This window comes from Castor canadensis, chromosome 7 (genome assembly GCF_047511655.1).
Source record: "Castor canadensis chromosome 7, mCasCan1.hap1v2, whole genome shotgun sequence".
In the NCBI taxonomy this organism is placed as follows: Eukaryota; Metazoa; Chordata; class Mammalia; order Rodentia; family Castoridae; genus Castor; species Castor canadensis.
In genome coordinates, this window is record NC_133392.1 from 16,185,795 (window position 1) to 16,208,183 (window position 22,389).

The window sequence follows — 22,389 nt, forward strand, 5'->3', positions numbered from 1 at the left end:
GCAAGGCTCTGGGTTAAATCCCCAGCACCACACTAAGAAAAAAACAAATAATAAATCAGTATAATGGACAAGTTAAAAACAGCTCAACTATGTAACAGCTGGACCAATATGTTATCACTAATAAATAAATATTCCATTTATAGATCATTAGTATGCTACATTTTTCAAAATTAAAGATTTAAGGCTTTACCATTGCAAAACAGACACAGATTTTGAAATGCAGGTGTAAGAAGTCACCTTTATTGGGAAAATGCAAAGCATGGTGCTCACCCCCAGTTAATTGCTTCCACTGTTTCAATATCTAACGGATCCACTGACGGAGGTAGGGCCTTGTACAGGGAGGCAAGTCTGTCTGTCAGCAGTTCACACAAGCAAGTGCTCTGAGTAAGGCACTTCGCAGCTGCAGGCTCTGGTAAACTTACTAACAGCATCAAGCCCTCACATGCTTTCACAGCTATTCGGCCATCCTGTAGGGGAGGGGAGGAAACACACACTTTCAATTCCTGAATTGGATACACATCAAGTTGTTCAGGAAAATTCAGCATAAAAGGATTTAGTATTTTACATCATAAGAACAGATTTTTTTTCTACTTTAAATGCAGATTACTGTGATCATATTAAAGTAAGATGATGACTCACTGGACTTCTGGTAAGATTCAACAAAGAATTCACTAAATTGTAATCCTGATTTGGGCGAATGACAGAAGCCTCTGGCAGTGAAGTGACAGTAAGGTCATCCAAGCTTGTGGACAGGTCATCCATGTGATGCGAGGGCTCGTCCTCTGTGTGCTCCACTGCAGAAGCACCACCCAGTGCCTCTGGCTGGCCGGATGCTCCTACATCAGTTGATGAGGGATCCTGACCTTTCAATGTATCTTCTGAAATTATACTTGGTGTTCCTTTGGAGGCCAATGATTTCAACTTGTTCTGAAAAGGAATCCATGTTTGTAAGCTTCACATTAAGAACTTTATTAGCCAGAAATCATATATCAATGGATTTTTTTAAAATTAACATTCCACATGCCTAACTAAGGTATCAGTAAGTAAATGAAAATATTCAAATTTTAATAAACCATATTTTAGATGTAATGTTATCATCACATAGAAGTTAATGATACTCTTCATATTAACTACAAAGTGTCTTACACTGACCATAAGTAATGAACAATATTAGGGACAGCCATTCGACTGCTACTAGAAACAACTAATATTAACAGGAAAAAAATTCAGTTGCAGTTCATTGTTTTCTCATTAAAGGCTACTGTAAATACATGGTCTCAATGTTAATTCTTCTAAGATGGGAGGGAGGCAAAATGCAAACTTACAAACAAAAATATGTTAAAGTCCCAAAGTTAACAGAATTAATAGCATTAGACTTCATTAAGGTTTCCACAAAAGCTCCCAAACTTTCTTGTGATATACAAGAATTTTTCCCTAAGTTGTTCCCTTATACTTCTGCTTTATAAAAACAGAAGAAACTATTCTGAGGACATTTTTATTTGTGTCTGAGGACAGATTTGCTTGAAATGCTGATATACTGTCCTCCCTTAGAATTAAACACAAAGAGAATCTTAACTCTTAACTGAAGCAAATTATTAGTTTTGTGGTAAAACTCTTTTGTCCATTTGAACATAAGAGCAAAAACCCAACTAGACACACACGTTAAAATCATCATAAAACAGCTTCTCCACAAAGCCTATCACAGTCATCCATTCTGTGACAGCTTTTGTTCATCATAGCAGTCCATTAAAGGTTGAATGAACTCAAGGTTCTACTTCCAAGGTTAAAATATAGCAATTAAAACTACTTCTATTGCTTCTTGAGAAACTGAGTTTACAGCACATATGTTAAAAGAAAACAACTGGACGAATACTCCAATTTGCCAATTTCCTACAAAATAAATTGCATATTGTAGTCTTCATGAAAGTAAAAGTTTACTCCATCTAAAATTCCAATAATATTGTTGGAAGAGGTGCCTCCAATAAGAACAGTGAGAGGAAGCAGCACTCCTCACGCTGGTGTTTTTCAAGGTGTGACTTGAGACTGTTGGCATCCTGGTTTTCTGTGGGGGTTGATTAGAAAACAGATTCCTGGGCCCTGCCCAGCCCTGCTGAATGTGAACAGCCGGAGGTGGAGCCAAGGAATCTGCACTTAGAGAAGCTCCCAGGCCACTAGGAACTGACTGCCCTAACTCTTGCTTCCATCAAACTGTTTTCTTTCTGTTTGAAGGAGCTCATGAGTCCCCATGACACATGTGTGCACGTAACTCCTGTATCTCTTCTACCTGCCTTCCCTCCCAAATCACAGACCTGCAATACCAAATACCAGCTCATTACTTCCATCTGGGTATCACGACGACTCAAAACATTCACAATCAAGATTACCACCGTCTCACAACAAACTCTCTATCCACTAGCAGCAGCCTTATTCATTCAGGATTTCAAGCTTTGCAATCCTTTCTGTACTTCCTGCACCTGAGCAGTTACATGGCACACAAACCCACTCCTAGTCCCCTGCAGTGCTAGAGCCCACTGTACCTCAACCCACCGCTGCCAACCTAGTTACTGTCCTTTGTTACTTCTTCTCTGTGTTCCTCCATCTGCTTTCAAGTTGGTTTTCCCACTTTTTTATCTCTTCCCAAAGGAAGCCACTATATAAAATGATGTCCCAATTTCATTTCTTAAGGTACAGACACTTCTATGTAATAACATCCTTGTTCAAAAATCATCAGTGGCTCTCTAGTCCACAAGGGAGCAAAAATGCCCAATCTGCTATTCAAAGCCTTTGACAGCTCCTAGTCTGTCCAAACTCTTCTTATACTATTTCCTGAACAACTTCATTCCTTATGTTCACCCATTTGTATCTAAGCATCTGCCAAGGCTCATTTCAAAGATGACTTCTTCTGTCAAGTCTTTCCTGATGACCTAGGGCAAATGTAATCTCTTCAGCCTATGAACACTTAAGGCATTTATTTTGTATCTTTTTTATGATTCTTACCTTACTCTACCTTAGATAACAGTATCCAAACATTCATCTTTTTACCTGCTCCATCAGACTATAAACTCCTTTGGGTAAAGACTGTTTCTAACTCATGTACCATATGCACTTATCCCACAGTAGAAGCCTACACTGGCTGATATAAATGAGCAGAGATTAGATTTCAGGGGGGTACATGCTTGAGCACAGAAAAATATTTTTGTTACTATCAATACTTAAAGTAATAAGTCTGCATTCCCCCCAAGATTTATTCATCCAATAAGGGTTAATTAGCAGCTGTTATGCATTGTGCGACATACAAGAGAAGTTATGGAGATCCAAAGATTAATGAGACAGAGTTCTTGTCCTCAAGGAGCTTCCTGACCAGCACCAGAAGAGAAAATGCATATAAATAATTCTAAGCTGGGAGACTATAATAACAGACATTAAAAACATCTGAATTCTGCATGCAGAAAAATGGAGATATCCACCAACTCAGGCTTTGGAGAAATACGTGCTATAAAAATGCTGCATAAAGCTAACACATAGCTATCCTGACGTGTGGTGTTTGTAGTGAGGTTTAACTGTAAATGTTTCTTTAAGACAGGTATATAACATGCATCTCCATCAACACACACAGGCCTGCAAATTTCCTCTGCTTCTGATCTGTGGCTGTGTACTTTCAAAACAAGTTTTAGAGATTTTGAGATAGAACTCTATTGAGATTAATTTTGGGTAAAAATCCATGCATCTAAAGTACACTAAAGGGCCTAAGAAAACTTTAGCAAAAATGAAATTTGAGAAGAAAAATCTCATGCTTAAACCAAACTAATCTACTTCTTATAAGTATATAGAACACCAAAAGAACTTTATGCTACCCTCATTAACAAATCTTTAGACATCTGAACTATTTGAATCATTGTGAAGCAGATTTGAAAATCAAGACACAAAATATAATGTACATCATAAAAAATATGCATTCATAGTCCTTAATTAAATCCATGAAATTTTGTGGCTGAGCTGCTTACTTTTCTGCAGTTATGGTGTGTGACAGGATCTTAAATTATTTACTTAATGAGGTAAAACAGAAGAAACACTCATCTGTTAGAATGGCTAACATTTCTGACAATACCCATTGATGGGAAAGGACACGGACTAAGGATGAGATGCAAGACGAAGAAGCCGCCTTGAAAAAGAGTTTGGCAGTTTCTTGGGGAGATGAACATACATTTACCAAATGATCTAGTAATCCTACTGCTAAGAATTTCTCCAAGTGAAATGAAAACCTAAATTCATGCAAAAATCTGTGTGGGAATGTTGACAGTGAATTTAAAGTTGACAAAAGGTAGAAATAACCCTCAAAGTCTCTTAACTGTGGTACATTCATACAATGGAATACTGTTCACCTAAGGAAATAAAGCCATGGATGTATCTCAAATGTATTAAGTTTTAAAAACCATGACATGGCAAGTATGAGGCCCTGTGCTCCATACCCAGAGGCCCCCACTACCACCAAAAAGAAAAAAAAAAAAACCCGAAACAAAACAAAAAAGAAAGCCAGAGTCAAAAGGATTATAACACTTATATGACTTTGGAAAAGAAAACAGGTAAGTTACTTCTAGAGGATGGGGGAGGAAGGGTTAATTACAAAGGGGCCTGGGGCAGGAGGACAAAACTGTTGTATTTCTTGACTGTGGTGGCATTTTTACTGTATGTGTTTGTCAAACTCAAAGTCATGGAACCTGCTGTGGTTTGGGATATAAAGTGCTCCCCCAAAAGACTCATGTGTTAAAGGCTTTGGTCCCATACAAGTTAGAGGTGACTGATCATGAGGACTGAAACTTCTTCATTATTGGACTAACCCACTGATGAGATCACAGCTGAGTAGACTTGTGGGGCCTAGGTGGAGGAAGCAGGTCACTGGGGGCATGTCTTATCCACAGCCCCTTCTTCTTCCCCTCTCCCTGCTTCCTGGCTCTGATGAGGTGAGCAGCTCTACTCTACCACCATGATGCCCTGCCTCACTACAGGCACTATGGAGCCAGCTGACCATGAACTGGAACCACTGAAATCATGAGCCAAAATAAATCTTTCTTCCTTTAAGTTGACTTTCTCAGGTATTTTATCACAGCAACAAAAAACTAACACAGAACTGTAGATGGAAAAGAATGTTGTACTGTATGTAATTTATACCTTAATCTTAAAAAAGAAAAACAGTTTTTTAAACAAAAAAGACAAAAACAATATAACTACTTTTTCTAATCTACTCCTAAATTATTTCACTTCTAGAAAACAAAAAGTGAATGAAAATGGAAACTATGCAAAATTTATTTTTTACTTTAAAATCGGAAGTGAAAACCAAAATATCAACTGACTTAAGTCAGTTGATAACTTGCTGATTATGGCTATACAAACAGTACAAAACACCTGAGCAATCCCAACCATCGCACTGGGCACAACTTGTGCAAAGCTGCACCTGTCATCCTCTCCATGCTGGACTACTTCATTGCAAAGTAGAGCAAGCCTGGGTTGATACCATGCCAGCTATCGACCTCTGTGACCTCCTATCAAGCCCATATTTCTAAGCCTCAGCTTGGTATCTGTCCAGTCCTGATACTGCTCAATGGAGCTAGCTCAACTGCATTATTTGAAAGTGTCTTTTCCCAGGATATTTCAAGTTAGAATAAACAGTGATAAAATGAAAAATAATTCTGGGAAGTGAAACAAGCAACTTGGTAACTTAGAAAATGTTATTCCTCCTAGGATTATGTACAGGATTCAATTTTTATGATGACATGAATGTAAGCATACTTTTAAGTCTGAGAAGTGTAACATACCTCCAGAAAAAAATTAACCAGGTAGGGATCCTGTTTCAGCTTTGCACACACAATACAGAGAAACTGAATCTCTTCATTTTCTGTTGGTGTTGCAAGGACTTCACCACAGAGTCGAATTAGTTTCTGTCAAAAAGCATTTTAAAAACTTTTTAAAAGTATATAAACAGCAATCCATTTGTCTTACAGATATTAAAATTTTTCAAATAATGAAAATACCTGGCATTAATTAGATAGAACACTAACAATGTTTACAATAACCTGTATTAAAATAAATTTACTAATAGTAAATTTTTAAAGCTCATTACCCTAAAAAGTTAATGAGGTATACAATAAACTCTCCTAGCAATGTAGTGGAGGTAAAGTAAGAAGAAAATTAATGTATAAGCCTTTAAAGAGAATATAAAGATACGAAGTACATTTGATATAATCGTGTATAAGGGAAAGTCAAATATATGCTAATTTTAATGTTATTTTTAGAATAGTTTTCTTTATTAACTTTACTCTTGGAAAAATAATCTAAAATAATATAATATAAAATACATTGTGAAGTATAAAAAAGAAATTTTTTGAAAAAGAAAAACTGAAATTAATTGACCACAAAAGCACAACAAGCTAATTGTGACAAAAAATAACTTCTATACTAAAAGAAATCAAACCAAAGAAATTTACTTAAGGGGAATAGAATACCTGCACTGGCCTGTGCACATTTATGTGTGGAAGCAGGGGCTGCCGGATTCTTCCCAGGAGTTTAGTGTAGAATACCAGGACCTGCTGTTTCATTCCTGGAGGGCACTGAGCACAGGAAAAAAGGAAAGCAAACAGGAAAAGAACAGGTAACACAAACATGCTTACTTGAACACTTAAAACATAGGTGAATGTCTGTTAATATATTCTACCCTCAAAGACAATGCAATTGGCCAGTTAATAACTTTGTCAGAATAAAAAATTTTCCACTAATATTAATGACTGGCATTCTAAAAATACTGTCTGAGACCATTATCCTCGTGTGATTATGAACAGCATGGTGTTAATATGTTGCTGAGTTCAGGAGTCTGGTTCACGCAATGTCAACCACATGAATGCTGGGGTAACACGAAATTATTACAGGTAGCTCTTTGCCAGAGCCAAGGCTGAATCTCGTTATTTACACTAATGACAGGTAATTAATAACGTTCCGTTGTCTATCTAGGGGCAAATAAAGCCTTCTAATATACATATGTAAGTAAAATGAATCCTGTGGTTTAAACTATTGTGATTTGTTCTAACAACAGTGTTTTAAAATTAGTTTCAAAAGTATTTACATTATGATTATTACAGGCAAAGACTATTTAATACAAGTTTTTATGACAGGTCAGTTAGTTGCTGAAAAGGAGGTAATCTGATGATTACTTGTGCAGTGGACTAAGAGAGAATGAACCAGCAAAGCTGTATGTTGGATAAGTAAGCAGGTGATACTGCCTCACAGCTGAAAATAAGTAAGCAGGTGATACTGCCTCACAGCTGAAATACGGTCATGAAATGAGTATTTCTAAATTGCCATCACAGATGTGCTGTCTGGAAATAGTATAAAACATAATCTGAAGCACAATAATATTTTAAAGCTGTAAAAAATTACATTGTTCAGGTAAAGCACTAATAATATTTATAATAACTTAAGTCAAAATAAATTTACTAGCAGTACAATTGCTAACTTTTTGCTAAAAGATCAATAATGCTTATTCAACCCAGTGTTGTATAATCCCTTTCTCCAAAGGACAGGAAAAAAGGAGGACAAGAATAAATTATAGGTTAGTAGGGAGGAGATTTGCTGCTTAGAAAATATAAATTGTGTGTATTTAACTTAAAAATGAATTAGAATATTATAGACTTAGCTAAAAGGAAATTGTCTTTAATATTACTCATAAGTCTGGTGTTAAAATGTGTCCACTGGGTTTTTTGTTTTAGTTTAATTTTTCACATTTATTATAGAAATTCAGGGAACAGAACCACAGACTTTTAGAGTTGGGGGGAAGTCCTTTAGCAATCACTTCCATGTTTTTATTTTTTTTTATTTTTTATTTTTTTTTCATTTTTCTTTTATTCACTTCCATGTTTTTAAAGACTAACCAAAGAGACTTGCTAAAGGTCCCAGCATGATAGTGACAACACTGTGTGACTAGAAGCCAGGCCTCCTAGCCTAGACCCAAGACTCTTCTTCCTCTTCCTCATGCTTCCACAGGGTTTGAAACTTGACTCTGTACAGTCATGCATGACAATGTTTTTGTCAACAACAGACCACATATGTTGAGGATGGGCCCATAAGATTATTTAAGGGAGCTAAATTTTTTTTTTCAGCTGCTTTTCTCACCTACTTTTATTATATCTTTTCCATATTTACATGTGCTTAAATGCAAATACCTTTATGTTATAAAGCCTCCTATTCAGTACAGCAACATGCTGTACAGGCTGGCAGCCTAGCACGAGGCTATACCACATAGCCTTGGTGTGCAGTACACTGTATCATCTAGGTTTGCACAAATACACATAATAACAAAATCACCTGATCCATTTTTCAGAACATGTCCCTGTTATGTATATAATTTGAAAGTTGTGTGGTACAAATTATGACTTAAGATAATACTAGTTTTTTTTTTTTGTGGTACTGGGGATTGAACTCAGGGCCTCATGCATGCAAGGCAAACACTAAACCACTAAGCTATATCCCCAGCCCAATACTAGTTTTATAAACATTTTTTTCAAAATTTATTAGGCCTAAAAATTGAACTGGTTCTACTCATCATTTCACTTAAGGTTAGAACATCAGCGATTATCTCTTTCAAGACTATGAAGAATCATTTCTGTCACCCAGTTGTTACTAGGTTCTTCCTCATTTTCTGTCATTCTGGGCACAGGTACTTGGGTTTATTTTCATAAGCGTTTACACAGGAGCGCTAAGCAGCATAGACCACTTGGGAAATTTGCATCTGTGTGAATGTTATGATTGTACAGGCCACACCCCTTCCTTTTTTTTTTTTTTTTTGGTGGCACTGGGGGTTGGACTTAGGGCTTTTGCAAGGCAGACACTCAACTGCTAAAGGTACATCTCCAGCCCTTTTTGCTCTGGTTATTTTTGAGACAGGGTCTTGCTTTTGGCCCAGGCTGGTCTGGACCACAATCCTCATACTTACTGTGTCTTGTATGGTTGGGATGACATGTGTGTGCCATCACGCTCAGTTTTTTTCCCACTGAAATAAGATCTTGCTAACTGTTTTGCCTAGACTGGCCTGGAACTATGGTTTTCTCGACCTCAGCTTCCCAAGTATCTAGGATTACAGGCCTCAGCCACAGCACATGCAGGCCACACAATTCTTTCTCCATATTCTTAATTTGAATCCTGCCATGTGCAGTGTGTACTGCTATAATTAAACTCAGTACTTGGCAGCTTATCTCTAAGACATGAGTGTGTATATTACAGGCCCAAGAACATGGTGTGGATTAGGAACTTACATCAGCTTTTCCTAAAGTATATAGTGTTTCCAAGATCTTGTGATGGAGCAGATATTCCATACATGGACCTGTCTCTCCAGATTCTCTTTCATTTTCTTCTTGAACCAGTATATCTAACATCTGTTCTAGATGCGATGGTATGTTTGTATCGGTCACTGGGGCTTTATCATCTAAATAATAAAAAATACACATCAATCAAACACACATTCTTAAGCTGCATATTTCACTTAAAATACTCTTTGTATTTCCCTCTACTTATTCAAACTGAGAAACATCTGAATCACACATGAGCTGTGTACACGTGGTAGGACTATCTTCGATAGAATTAAGATCTGCTTTTGTCATACTCTTATTCAAACAGTGAATCAATTTCTGAAATATATTCTATCAGCTAATATACATCCATAATAATTTAGAAATGACAGCCATTTATGTGGGAAAACAAAGCATGATTAGGAAAATACACACAACATCAAGTCTTCTATGTACTTGTAATTAAATTTTCTTCACTTAGCCAGTTCAAAAGATTTGAATTTTAGGTCTCTTTGTTCAAGGTTGGCTTTGAACATTAAGCTGCATAACCCAGGATACATGAAAGGGACAGGTTCTCTTTTTATTACTACCACATTACTTTGTAGCACTGGAAAGTTGGTCACTTAATGCTGGTTTTCAATTCACTTTCTTTAATAAAAATAGGAGAGCTGGGCACTGATGGCTCACACCTGTAATTCTAGCTACTCAGGAGGCAGGGATCAGGAGGATCATGGTTTGAAGCCAGCCCAGGCAAACAACCAAAAACCATCACAAAAAAGAAATGGTGGAGTATCTCAAGGTATAGGCCTTGAATTCAAACCCCAATACAGAAAAAAAAAAAAAAGGAGGAGCCAAAAGGAGCTATTAAAATTTCTGACATTTCAACAATAGCTATTATCCAAGTCTTTTTCAAAGTTTCTTCTTAGAATTCTTAGTAAATATTACAGATTTTTTTAATATATTAGATTTGAAAACTTCATTTTTTTGGTGGTACTAGGCTTTGAACTCAGGACCTCATACTTGCTATGTAGGTGCTCTTACATGCTTGAGCCACTCCACCAGCCCTTTTTTGTGATGGGTTCTTTAGAGATAGGATCTCATGAACTATTTGCCCAGGGCTGACTTTGAACTTCAATCCTTGTGATCTCTGCCTCCTGAGTAGCTAGGATTATAGGTATGAGCCACTGGAACCTGGCTGAAAACTACATGGTTTCATCAACTTTGTTATTCCTCCATTATTTCACTATAATGCACGCACTTATTTCTGCTACTAGATAGAAACAAATTCTTTAAAGCAAGAACTTGTACATTTTTTAAAAACCTTTGAGGAGGAAAAAAAATCACAAGGGCTAAGAATAGTCATTTAAAAAGACAGCTCCTCTCAAAAAACATTTCTGTAGATCTGCTAGTTAAACACCAAATCAAGTAAAAAACTATTTCACAATTTAATATATCTATATATCTATATCTACATATATATATTCTTTCTATTTATAGCCTAAATGTAGTTTTCTCTTTTAAAGATGAATCATCTATGACCCCATCTGCTTTCCTAATCAACTATTCTCATTTTTTCATGCTTCTTGTCTTTTTTTATTTTTTACTTTTTGGTGCGACTGTGGTATGAACTTAGGGCTTTGTGCTTGTAAAACAGGTGCTCTACCACTTGAGCCACACCTCCACCCCATTTTGCTCTAATTATTTTGAAGATGGGGGTCTTGAGAACTATTTGCCCAGCCTGGCCTCAAACCGCAATCCTCTGGATTTCAGCCTCCCAAGTAGCTAGGGTTACAGACCGAAGGGCTTGTACAACAGGGCTCAGCATTGTTTCTTGTCTTAAATGACATCTCCAATGTGCATATCTCTCCAGTCCTCAAGCGAGCCCACAGTGCTGAGCAGCAGTGGACTCTGTGCCCCCATCTCTGAGGTTGCCAAACTTTGGCACATGCAACAAATCCTGCCCTGCCGTCAGATCTTGAAAATAAAGTTGTGTTGGAACAACACAACTTGTTCTTTCACCTTTTGCTGACAGCTGCTTTTGTACTATAATAGCAATGGTGAACAGGTGCAAAGGAGACTGCACAGCCTATAGAGCCTAAAACGTTTACAATCTGGCCCTTTATGGAGAAAGTCTGCCAATCCTTGACCCAGTTTATTCACATTCACCATTTTTATTCTCCGTCCTTCCTAATCACTGAGAAAAACAGAAACAACCAGAAGGTAACTTCTAAAGATACCTACACCACATCTACCCCCATCCTGTATCTCTACCTTGTTCCACTTTCTGTCTTGTTTTGATAGATGAACTGTCCACAGGCCAACTGAAGGCCCAGCCTCCACTTGCACACTAGGCCCCTCCTCCTCTGCCCACCTAGGTAGGATCTTGCTTAGACACCATCTCATCCTACTTTGCACCCACCCTTTCCTCTACTGGTTGCTCCATTAAATTATCAACTACAAGATCATCCAACATCTTTTTCTTTGCAGTGCTGGGATGGACTACAGGGCCTCACACAAGCTAGGTTAAATGCTCTCCCACTGGGCCACACACCTAACCCAATATCTTTATACCTTAAAAGAAATTAAAACCCTCTTTTTTGCCACCACATCTCCCTCTCAGCATCCTTTACAATAACACTCAAAGAGAGCAGTCTACACACATTGTCTATACATGCTTTCTGCCCATTTTTTTCTCAACTTATTCCAGTTAGGACTTCCCTGTCCTTTCTGCCATTAAACTGGATTTTTATCAAGAACACTAATGAGCTCCTTGTGGCTAAATCCAGTGATCTGTTCCTAGTCTTCCTTAACCCAATGCCAGCTTCATTTGAGGCAACTGATCCGCTCTCTCCTCCTAACACACCATTCTCTCTCGGGTGTCTTCTACCTGACTGACAAAAGCAGTTTCTTTTGCTGTTGTCTCCTTCCCAACCTCTAAGCACTGTCTTTCTTCCACCTGCCCTTGCTCCCTAGATAATCTCATCCAGTCTTAGCTTTAAGTCCTGCTGTGTGCCGAAGGTGCTCTCTTACCTATCTCTAGGTACACCTTCACTCAGTGCAGATTCTACTGCCAATCATCTCCTTATATCAACTTAAAATGTCCCAACTCCTCAGAATGTCCCTCCTGAGATGCTGCCATTATTGATAGTGACACATCTAATTTTCCAAATGGATAGGTCCCAAACTTTAGTTACCATTGACTGTTATTCACTTACACCCAATAGCCAATCTATCAATCTTCCTTCAAAATCACTTCTTACCACCTCCATCAGGTCCAAGCCACCATTATCTCTTGCTTGGGCCACTACAATTACCGCCCCACCAACTGTTCTACTAGTTTTACCAGGTGTCCCTCCAATTTAATCCTTTTCACAGAAGCCACAGCGATTGATTGCTTTAAAACAGACTTTGTTACAGCTCTACTAAAAGCCTTCCAAAGGCTTCCTGTCACAGAGCAAACGCCAAAGGCCTTGCCATGGCTTACGAGGCCCGTGTGAATCTGCAGCTTCTGTATCTGTAGGTTCCTCCCCTACCACCATCCCCCTCACTCTACTTCAGCTACGCTAGCTTTCTTTGGCGTCCTTGTAGTTCTGGGATCTGCCCAGCTGGCACATGTTGCAGCCCCAGGGACTGTGCACTTGGTCCTCTTCTGGGGACATTCTTCCCCAGTTAGCTAGCAGGTCAAGTTCCTCTTTCCTTTAAATTTCAGCTCAGAAGTCTCTTTGGGCAATGTAGCTTAGTCTAACTTAAAGTAGCCAACCATCCACCCTGATCTCAAATACACACTTCTATTCCTCCTTGCCCGTTTCATTTCCCCCTTAACACCTGTCACCTAACACAGCTCATGAATTTGTCTATTTATTATTTGCCTCCCCAAAATACAAGTTCAATCAGGACAAGGCTGTTGTCTGCTTGACTGACTACTCTATCCCCTGGGGCCTCGAATAATGTCTGACTCACAGTAGATACTCAATACATTTTTATTTGTATTTTTTATCTATTTATTTTTTCACATGTGGCTTTTAAAACAGATATATTTTTAAATGAATGAAGCTAAAAGATGAATTAAAGGCAAACTAAGGTTAAATGTAAAATAACTTTTAAAACTTATTATGAAGAATATTTTAGTATTTCATAGAACTGTTTAATCAATATTCAGCCTCGTTCCTTACCAGAAGTCTCTATGTAGTAGTGGGTAATTGCCTTCCAGTGGTACACAAAATCTTCTTGTAAGGGAAGAGAAGGCGCAAGCTACACAAACACACGAAAAGACCAACAGTAAGGACGTGGCATTAGGTTTCCCATGAAGCACAACTCACTCTCCATTGTCTATCACAGTGCAGAGCAGCATAAAAATCAGAGTTTTAACTCAATTCTGTGTCTCAGGTCAAAGAGACACAAAGTGAGTTGAATCCAAAAAAGTGAAAATGACTTAGAATTCATTATAAATCACTATGGTATCGATTATCACATTATTATTATAACTAGAACATTGGGTTTTTCCCCCTTCCCTTCAACTACGTGGCTCCAAAAATAACTCCGTTCGGCTCTCCACTTATTTCCCGGTCTTTTGCTCCACCGCGCCTGCGGAGGAGGGCGGTCGGGCGGCCTCGCGCGTCTTTCGGGCCATGCCACGGCCCCGCCGAGGGTCCACGCGCCGGACACGACCTGTACCGTGCCTGACCGCGCAGGACCACCGCGCAGGACCACCGCGCAGGACCACCGCGCAGGACCACCGCGCAGGACCACCGTGGAGAGCGCGCTTGTGAAAACAGACACGCGCAGAGCTCTTCCTGGGGGGATGGAAGAGCAGCTCCGTGTTCTCGCTTGCCTGCAAAACACTTCAGAGATGTAGGAGCTGGTGTCATAGATGAAGATTGTAGAGGAAATGTTGGTGCTATACTGTTTAATTTTGGCGAAGAGAAATTTGAAGTAAAAAAGGGTGATTGAATTGCTCAGCTCATTTGTGAACGGATTTTTTATCCAGAAATAGAAGTTCAAGTGTTGGAGGACACTGAAAGGGGCTCGGGAGGTTTTGGTTCCACTGCAAAGAATTAAAATTTGGGCCAAGACTAGAAAGTGAAAAACATACTTCTTTTTTCTTAAAAATTGGGAGGTTTTGCTTAAATTGTTGGTGTTTGGCACCACTGTAAACTTAATTGTTTTAACATTTGTAAAAAGACTTCATTTTCTTATAGTAAATGAAAGGATCACTTTTCTTCTGTTTTCTGCAGTTGATGGTTGCTTGTAAATCTGCTTTGTGATCTAATGCAAACATTTTTTAAATCAGATGTACAGTTAACAGATTTTTTAAACTGTGTTATTTAGTTCAATAAACGATACCCCTTCAAAAAAAAATAACTATGTTAAGTCAAAACACACCAATATTCTATTACTGAAGTACCTAAAATTATGGACAAAAAGATATCTTTGTACTTGGGACTTTGAAATGCAAAACAGTAAAAAGTGGCAATGCAATCAGTTACACGTCACCACTATCAAAACATACAGCAAAGTCTATGTCATAATCAGATTAAAGTGTTCCCTACTTTCAATGACATCCCAATGTAAATCTTTTCATATTTAAGCCTGGATTACACAGTGCATATTTTTAGCAAAATAACTACATGAACAAGACACTACCAATTTAAATTCCACAAAGTTGAAGATGTTTTGCATTTTAAGCTTTGAAATTTACTTCAGACATTTTAAAGCCAAAATTAACACCCTTGAGCCATCTCACCGCAGACCAACAAATATTTTGAAAGCATGGTAAATGGGTAGAAAAAGACTTGGCTGCATCTTCTTCAGCATCTTTCCTTAAAGATTGAGTGCTCTGCAAGTCCTAGTGTCATCAGTCAAGTTTGGTCACAAAGGACAGCGCTGAGCCAACTTTGTTTAGAACAAATCCGTTTCTGTTCTGGGAACCTAAGAAACAGCAGGGTGACCTTCCATTTTCATATACTCCATCTGTACCAAGGACCTAAAGGGAGTCAGGTTACTCCTGAACTTCCACTTGTTCCATGTTGACATCTTGCTGTCCTTAGCAGTGACCTCAAAGTTGACAACACTGAAAACAATTTCAAAACCATTGTGCAAACTATAACAAGTAGCCATAGATATCTTAAGTGTCGCAATCCAGAAAGTGAAATGTATTTGTGGGAAAAAAATGGACCTAAAAAATTTTCAACAGTCATTATCATCTTAATGCCAACTCTTTCACACTTGCCTGTATGTGCTGCTCTGTGTAGACATGGATTAAGAGATTATAAATATTCACTTCCTTTTAAATAGAATGCTATGAAATCTTCTAAAAAAGATTTAAGCAAGAAGTTAAAACTAGGAGTACTTAGCTTCACAGAGTTAAATGCACTAACAAGAGGGATGAATACAGATAGATTAGCTGTTTCAAGATCTGTACCAAGTATTGAAGTGTAAATATGGTGAGTTGTTCAATTTTTCCAAGGGAACCTCTGAGGGATCTATGGAATGACAGTATTTTTCCAGATTATTTTACCAGTGGGCCTTAACTATAAGTCACTAGACCAGGAAGGGTTTACAGAATTTGTGTGGGGAACTTTGTTGTAGAATACAGTCAAATTCAAACCAGGATGACGCTGATCACTTCCTGCATACCTCTCTCCCAGAGGGTATGAGGCAGGCTGGAAGCAGGAAAAGTTTGGGGCTCCTGTAGGTTGCCTGGGGATGTCCCAGACCACCCTCACCTGGCTGGGAACCGGCCATGCCCCTCCTCACTTGTTCATTATTGGGTGGGAACCTCCTGGGCCTGCCTTCCCATGGGGTAGTGTAGTTTTTAAAGGCACCTGAAAAAGAAAAGCATTCTCTCTCTGCCGGCGAACTCTACTTGTGCGCACCTTGCCCTTCTTCTTCTTTCCTTTTCCCATCTGGCAGAATGGATGACTCCCTTCCCTCAGTATAGCTATCCTACCTCACCCCATCCATGTGCTCTGCTTGGATTTTTCTATTTGGAGCACAAAACCCAGGATCTTCTTATCACAGACTGTACCAGTGCCGTTAACAGGGAGACAGCTGAACAGTTCCAAACTGCTAATAATTTATGATAACAATCTTATTTAAACATGAAAAGATTTCCTTACATATATAAAACTTTCTAGTAAACCTGCCCTTTTTGCTAATAGTTATTAACTCTACCATGCAAACTATCCATTTTACCATTGTATAAAAACATTTATGCTCTGGGTTTAAAAAAAAAATGAAAGCAATGTGAGAATCAGCCACACAAGATTCAAATTTAAGTTTTTACCATACAGAGATTAAATTTTTAAAACTTTATGCAATCACTGTCTTGACCAAAAATGGAGATGAATACCTGAAATTCTGCGTTCTCTGGGAATCCTTTCCCTCCTACACCTGGCAATGTCTGCAGTCCAGTTCCCCATTCCGTACCCTCTTTGGTCATGCTCAACATCTCCCCCTCTAGGTTATCATCAATCTTCTGTTTCCAACTCAGTGATGATGTACAAAGTATTCAAAAATATTTATTACATGAAGTGAGTAATAATGGATGGCACAGCAGTTACTGCCATTTGATGAGTAATTAATTATGTGCTGGGCACAGCTATAAACTTTATACACACTGTATGATCTTAATTCTCATGATAAACTATTTAGCTCAGACTCTTATAAAGACCCCAAACCAGTTAACTCACTTGCCTTGGACACTGCTTTTAATAGGACTTTCTCTAACATGCCCACGGACCTACATTGGTAACTCAGGTGAAAACTAGTGTTCAACAGACACCTGTGTTTTAACTGTCTAATAAATCATGGACATTGCACTCCCAGATCTTTCTAAATGCCTCTTCCTTCCCCCAACTTTCTTTATGCCCTTTTCTGTCTTCTCTGCTTCTCCATAGTCTCACTCAAGTCTCATTTCATCCAGAAAACCTTTACCAACTACTTTAAAGTGCCTGAGCCCTTCCTTCTATAGACCTCACTGGCCTGCCCAAACCAACCACCCAAATAATAATGGTTAGTACTCATTAAGCATCAAGCACTTCCTCAACCTTTTATTTGGCAGTACTGGGGTTTGAACTCTGGGTCTCATGCTTGCTAGCCAGGTACTCTACCGTTTGAGCCACACTCTCAGTCCTGAGCATCTCACTTTAATCTTCACGATTCTATGAACTAGATCTACTTATTTCCATTTCATATTGAGGAAATGGTAATGAACAAAGATTTGATGATTTGTCCAAGTGTAGAGAAAGGGACAGAGGCTAGCATGAACCTATTCTGTCACGCTCTAGGGGCTAGGCCACATTCTGATGCATTCCTTACACTGTGACCTAACTGATGTATATGCTTTGTGTTCCTCCTTAGACTTCAAGCATTGGGATCAAGGACACAGATATACCTTGTTTCCCTTGCACTGTGCCATGCTTTCACGGTGGCTCATAAAACATTTGCTGAATGAGAAAGGACTGAAGTTAGAGATCACTTACTGGGAAAGAATATTATTAAAACACTTCATAGGCTGAAGGCATTGCTCAAATGGCAGAGGGCCTGAGTATGAGGCCCTGAGTTCAAAATCAAAACCCAAGTACTATCAATTTAAAAAAGGAAGAAAAACACTTCATATGTTTGAGTAAAGTTCAATTTTTAAATAATTGCTGGGCCCAACAATCATCATTACTAAAACTCTTATCTATAATTTAAAGAGAAAACATTGCACTCAAATTTTGAAGGATGACTTCCATTGAGTTGGTTAAAACAGACAAAACTTCAGAGACAATGCCCTTTATCCTCTCTGAGTAAATCTGCCCTCAAGGGTGGAACTGGTTGGAATTGCAGAGCAAACAGCCCCCTGGCACATTATCAGGCCAAGACTAAGTCCTCATCAAAAACTAAGTTGTGCTAAATAGAAAAGTGTTATTTATCCTTTGGAAAAGTTGTACTAAAACAACCCACTCTAAACTCAGAATTAACATTAAGAGAAGCCTGATTTCAGACTTGTGATATGTGGCACCTGGCTGACATTCATTTCATAAGACTCTGAACAGTCAATCATTTCTATGCTGAGGGAAGACTGCCTTTTCTGGAAAGAGCCAAGAATTACTACAATAGAGCTCTTGTTTTTGATAAATGTGTGAATTTCTCTCCTCCACCCAAAACTCAAGTCTATCAGCTTAAAAACACATTTTCAAATACTAGTCTTTGAAAATATCTTAGTTGTATTTTCCCGCTTTGTAGGTAGTTAACAGGAAGTGAAGAGAAACCATAACTAAAACAATACAGAGAGTACATCTAACTTCATTTAAATGAACATTTCTGGTCAACTGTTTAACAAAGCAAAACTAAACCACTTGAAGACTGATCCAAATGAATATGGAAATATTAAAAGTGACAATGCCATGGACTGGTAGAGTGGCTACTTTGCTTAACAAGTGTGAGGCACTGAGTTTAAACACCAGCAAAGCCAAAGGGGGAGGCGGGGAGAAGTGACAACACCAAAGCATTGCTCTACAGACTCACACAGTAACAGCTGAAGAAACATCCCATCAACCTCTAGGTACAGGATTCCCTCTATTTCTGCATGACCCTGATAATTATGTCAACTGAATACTACATCAGAAATTAAAAGGAGTACAGAGGAAATGCTAGTGAACTAAGGAATAGTCAGATTTACTTATAGAAGAAAATATCAAGCAAAAAAAAATAAATGGAACTAAATTAACTAGACACTAATTTTGGGTTATGAAAAAACATTCTTCAAATACCACAGGATGGCTTACTTTTATCATTACAGGAGAGAATACAAACAGGAAAAAAAAGTACGTCAAACAATTTTGATGAGACATACCTCCCCCCAAGGTAAACTGGGGGTTATCGGTGTCACAGCTAGAAATACCAGCACTGAGTAAATGAAACACTGTGTTCCTAAAGGCAATGCATTCATTCCTAAGACCAGGTGATAAAATCCACTCTAACTTTTCTCACTAACCTCAGCAAAGTAGAGAACCTGGATATTACAGAGGCAGAAGCAGATGACTGACGTGCATAATTTGCTAGATGCCAATAATATACACAATTATTAAAAGATTATGGAGAGAGAAAACACAGGCCTTGGAACAAAAATGAGCCTGTGTAGGAAGAACAGGAAAGGCACCTTTATACTCATTTCTGTAAATACCAGCCTGATGGGTAAAGGATATAAGCAATGTAATAAATTCTTATTTCCAATTATTTCAATATTAAGCTATACTCAATGTTAAAAGTTAAATGATTCTTAGAGTTTTAAAGAATATAAAATATAAATTTTGCAGTTCTTATAAATTTTAGTTAAATTCTTTTTACATAATGATACATGTATAAGCAAGAAAGTAAAACTTAAAGTTGGGTCTTACAGTCTACAACTGTCACTTCGCTCATGTGTAAGGAACACTGCTTTTCATTCATGATACCCAAGAGCTTGTTCCAGGGCTAAATTTTAAAACAGTTCCATCTGTCACTAACAATTGTACTAAAGTTTGCTTTGCATAACCAAAATATAAATGTCCACTTTACTTTCGTTACCTGATCATAAAAAATTATTCTGTTACATTTGACTTTTTTGAAGTTGTGTGAATTTCAAAGTGCCATATCATGGTAACCTGAACATGGACCTTTCCATGTTGGCATTTTCAAAGTGAACAAAGTAACTGTTTCTTCACAGGCTGCATTATTCAAGTTGGGCAATTCTCCCAGAATGAAGGAAGCAACTAAGGCAAAGCCACGGGCCCATTTATTACTAAAACACAGCAAGGCATTCTCTTTTTCGGGTTCTTCTTATTAGTCAGATTAGAATATCTGAATAATGTCCCTCTAAATCCTCAAAAGGCAGCACAATTGTAGGATAACCCAAGAGTGTCCAGGAAGCGCATATATTAGACAAGAAAGGAAACAGATGGTATCTGCTGGGTGAGCTTGGACTCGGCTTTTGAAAGCAAACTCGAATGGACCCTAAGAACTCTTACTGCATGCAGATCAATCAATAAGGGCCAGCTGAGTCGGGCCACCAGGCCTGAGCAAGCAGAAGTGAGTCTGATTACAAAACCGGGTCTGGTCAGCTGCTTCCTCGCTGGTCCCCCGCAGCCAGATCACACCTTTCCCAGCCCACCCTCCATCCCCCCACCCCCCCACAAAAAAAGCAAAGCACAACAAAACCCAGCCAGCAGTGTGTGGTCATTTCTTTTGTCTTGCTCAACGCTGGCCACTAATTTTTTCCGGATAAGACTAACGGTCCAGGAGCCCGGGGTGGGGGTGGGGAGCTCCCCGTAGCCCATCGGGTGCTCCCCGATTGACTCCCTTGTCCCCCATCACGGGAAGAGGCGACCACTGAACCCGGCCGGGAGGGCGGGTCCTTCCTGGGTCACCTCTGTCACCCTTCTGGAGGAGGGGAGGGGTCCCGGCCAGCCAGCGCACAAGGAAAGCGGGGTACCCGCTGAGCCAGGCCCAGTCCCCGCGCCCCCGACGGCCGGCGCGTCCCCGGGGCCTGGCGCTCTCCGCGGGCCGGGGCCACCGAGGCCGGAAAGCGGCTGCCCCGGCCGGCAGGGAGCGTAGGCCGCCGCCATCCCCGGCCTGCCGTGCGCGCGCGGCCCCGCGGCCTTACCGCCTCCACGGCGTGCTGCAGGATGGAGGTGAACTTGGAGAACATCTTGTCCCGGGACTGCAGCAGCTTCTCCCGGGACGACCTGGAGAGCTCCTCGATCCGCCGCCGCCGCCCCTGCTGCGGCTGCCGGGGCCGCTCCAGAGTGAAGGCCGGTGCGGGGCGGGGAGGACGAGCAGAGGGCCGAGGCAGGGCCGGGCCTGGCCGCCGCAGCTGTGCGGGAGGCGCGGCGGCTCGGGCGGGCGCGGGGACGCGGGGAGAAGGGCGCTCGGTACGGACTCGGGCCCCGCGGAGCTCGGCTGGCGGCGGCGGCGGCGGCGGCTCGGACACGGTGGCAGCCGGCTCGGTTCCTTCCGCCCGCTCTGCCCGCCGCCGCCTGCAGGGGGCGCCGCCGCAGCCTGGGGAGTCCAGCCAGGTCCGGCCTGCGGCGGGCGCTGGACGCCGGGAGCGCGCGCGGGCGCGGGCGCGCGCGGAGAGAGGCCGAGGCCCGCCAGCCTGGGGCCCGGGACAGCCACCGCCCTCTCCGGGGCTCCAGGGCGCCGGACTCCAGCATTCTTGCAGCTTTCCTCTTGAGCCAGCCTCCCAGGTCTGTTTCTGCAGTGAAAGTACTGTGCTGGCTTTGAAGGGAAGCGCAGCCATTCACCTATGTATATGACATTCGGAGGTTTGGCCTCCTAGGGCTGACTGGTCAGAAGAAAGCCACTGTCCCAAAGCAAATGCTGAGAATGTGAACAAATGAAATGGCTTTGCTAACTGCGGGATATGGTGTCATTATTATTCAACTTCAAAACAGGAAGTTCCATAAATGGTAGGATGGTTCAGGTCAATAAGTCAGTATATTAACTTATGGCATGTCTGAGATGTGCAGCGATTCGGTATAGCATTTTCTGTTCAGCTATCAGATGATACTGGAAAGCGTTAGTGAAGGAAAGAATCAGGAAGGATGCTAGGAAAGGCGCAGGACTGGTAAGTGACGCTAGCTAGAGGCTTCTTAAAGTACTGTGCAACAGTGTTCTCGGCAAGCCTTGAAAAATTCAGGCTGGAAAATTTTAGCTTAGGTTGATACAACTCAGGAAAATGCTGTATCCTGGAGAACGTTGTGTTTATTTATGCTAGTGTTGGTGTTTTACCAAGAGGGACCAGTAAGTTCTTGATAAGGGTGGAGTAATTTTTCCCAACAAGTGATGAAAATATGTATTTGTAATTGAATTAGCTGAAAAGAGAAAAAGCAGAAAAGGTCGCAGCACTACGCAGGATTTTTTTAGTGTTACTGGAGTTTGATCTCAGAGCCTCACACTTGCTAGGCAAGCACTCTACAACTTGAGCTGCTCCACCAGCATCACAGTGCCTTGGAGTGGGGCTGAGACCAGACCCCCAGAACTGGGTAGCCTTCTTAAATCTCATCTCTGCTACTCCTAGGAGCAGGCTGTT

At 40.2% G+C, this 22,389-nt stretch overlaps 1 protein-coding gene across 3 annotated transcripts in view; it reads right to left on the bottom strand.

The window, feature by feature from the left end:
• Positions 1 to 21,313, bottom strand: part of Fhip2a (FHF complex subunit HOOK interacting protein 2A) — a 36,633-nt gene extending 15,320 nt beyond the window's left edge. Inside the window, exons 1-7 of one of the 3 annotated variants that reach the window (XM_020178201.2) lie at positions 20,962 to 21,222; positions 13,505 to 13,583; positions 9,300 to 9,469; positions 6,501 to 6,605; positions 5,814 to 5,936; positions 640 to 927; positions 271 to 467 (exon numbers count right to left, since the gene is read on the bottom strand). In XM_020178201.2, coding sequence (XP_020033790.2) covers positions 271 to 467; positions 640 to 927; positions 5,814 to 5,936; positions 6,501 to 6,605; positions 9,300 to 9,469; positions 13,505 to 13,583; positions 20,962 to 21,006 — 1,007 coding nt within the window. In that variant the 5' untranslated portion in view covers positions 21,007 to 21,222. Of the gene's footprint in view, positions 1 to 270; positions 468 to 639; positions 928 to 5,813; positions 5,937 to 6,500; positions 6,606 to 9,299; positions 9,470 to 13,504; positions 13,584 to 16,057; positions 20,464 to 20,961 lie in introns of those variants that run through there. The other 2 variants (XM_074078235.1, XM_020178202.2) reach the window with 2 other exon arrangements.
• Between the last annotated feature and the right edge of the window lie 1,076 nt (positions 21,314 to 22,389).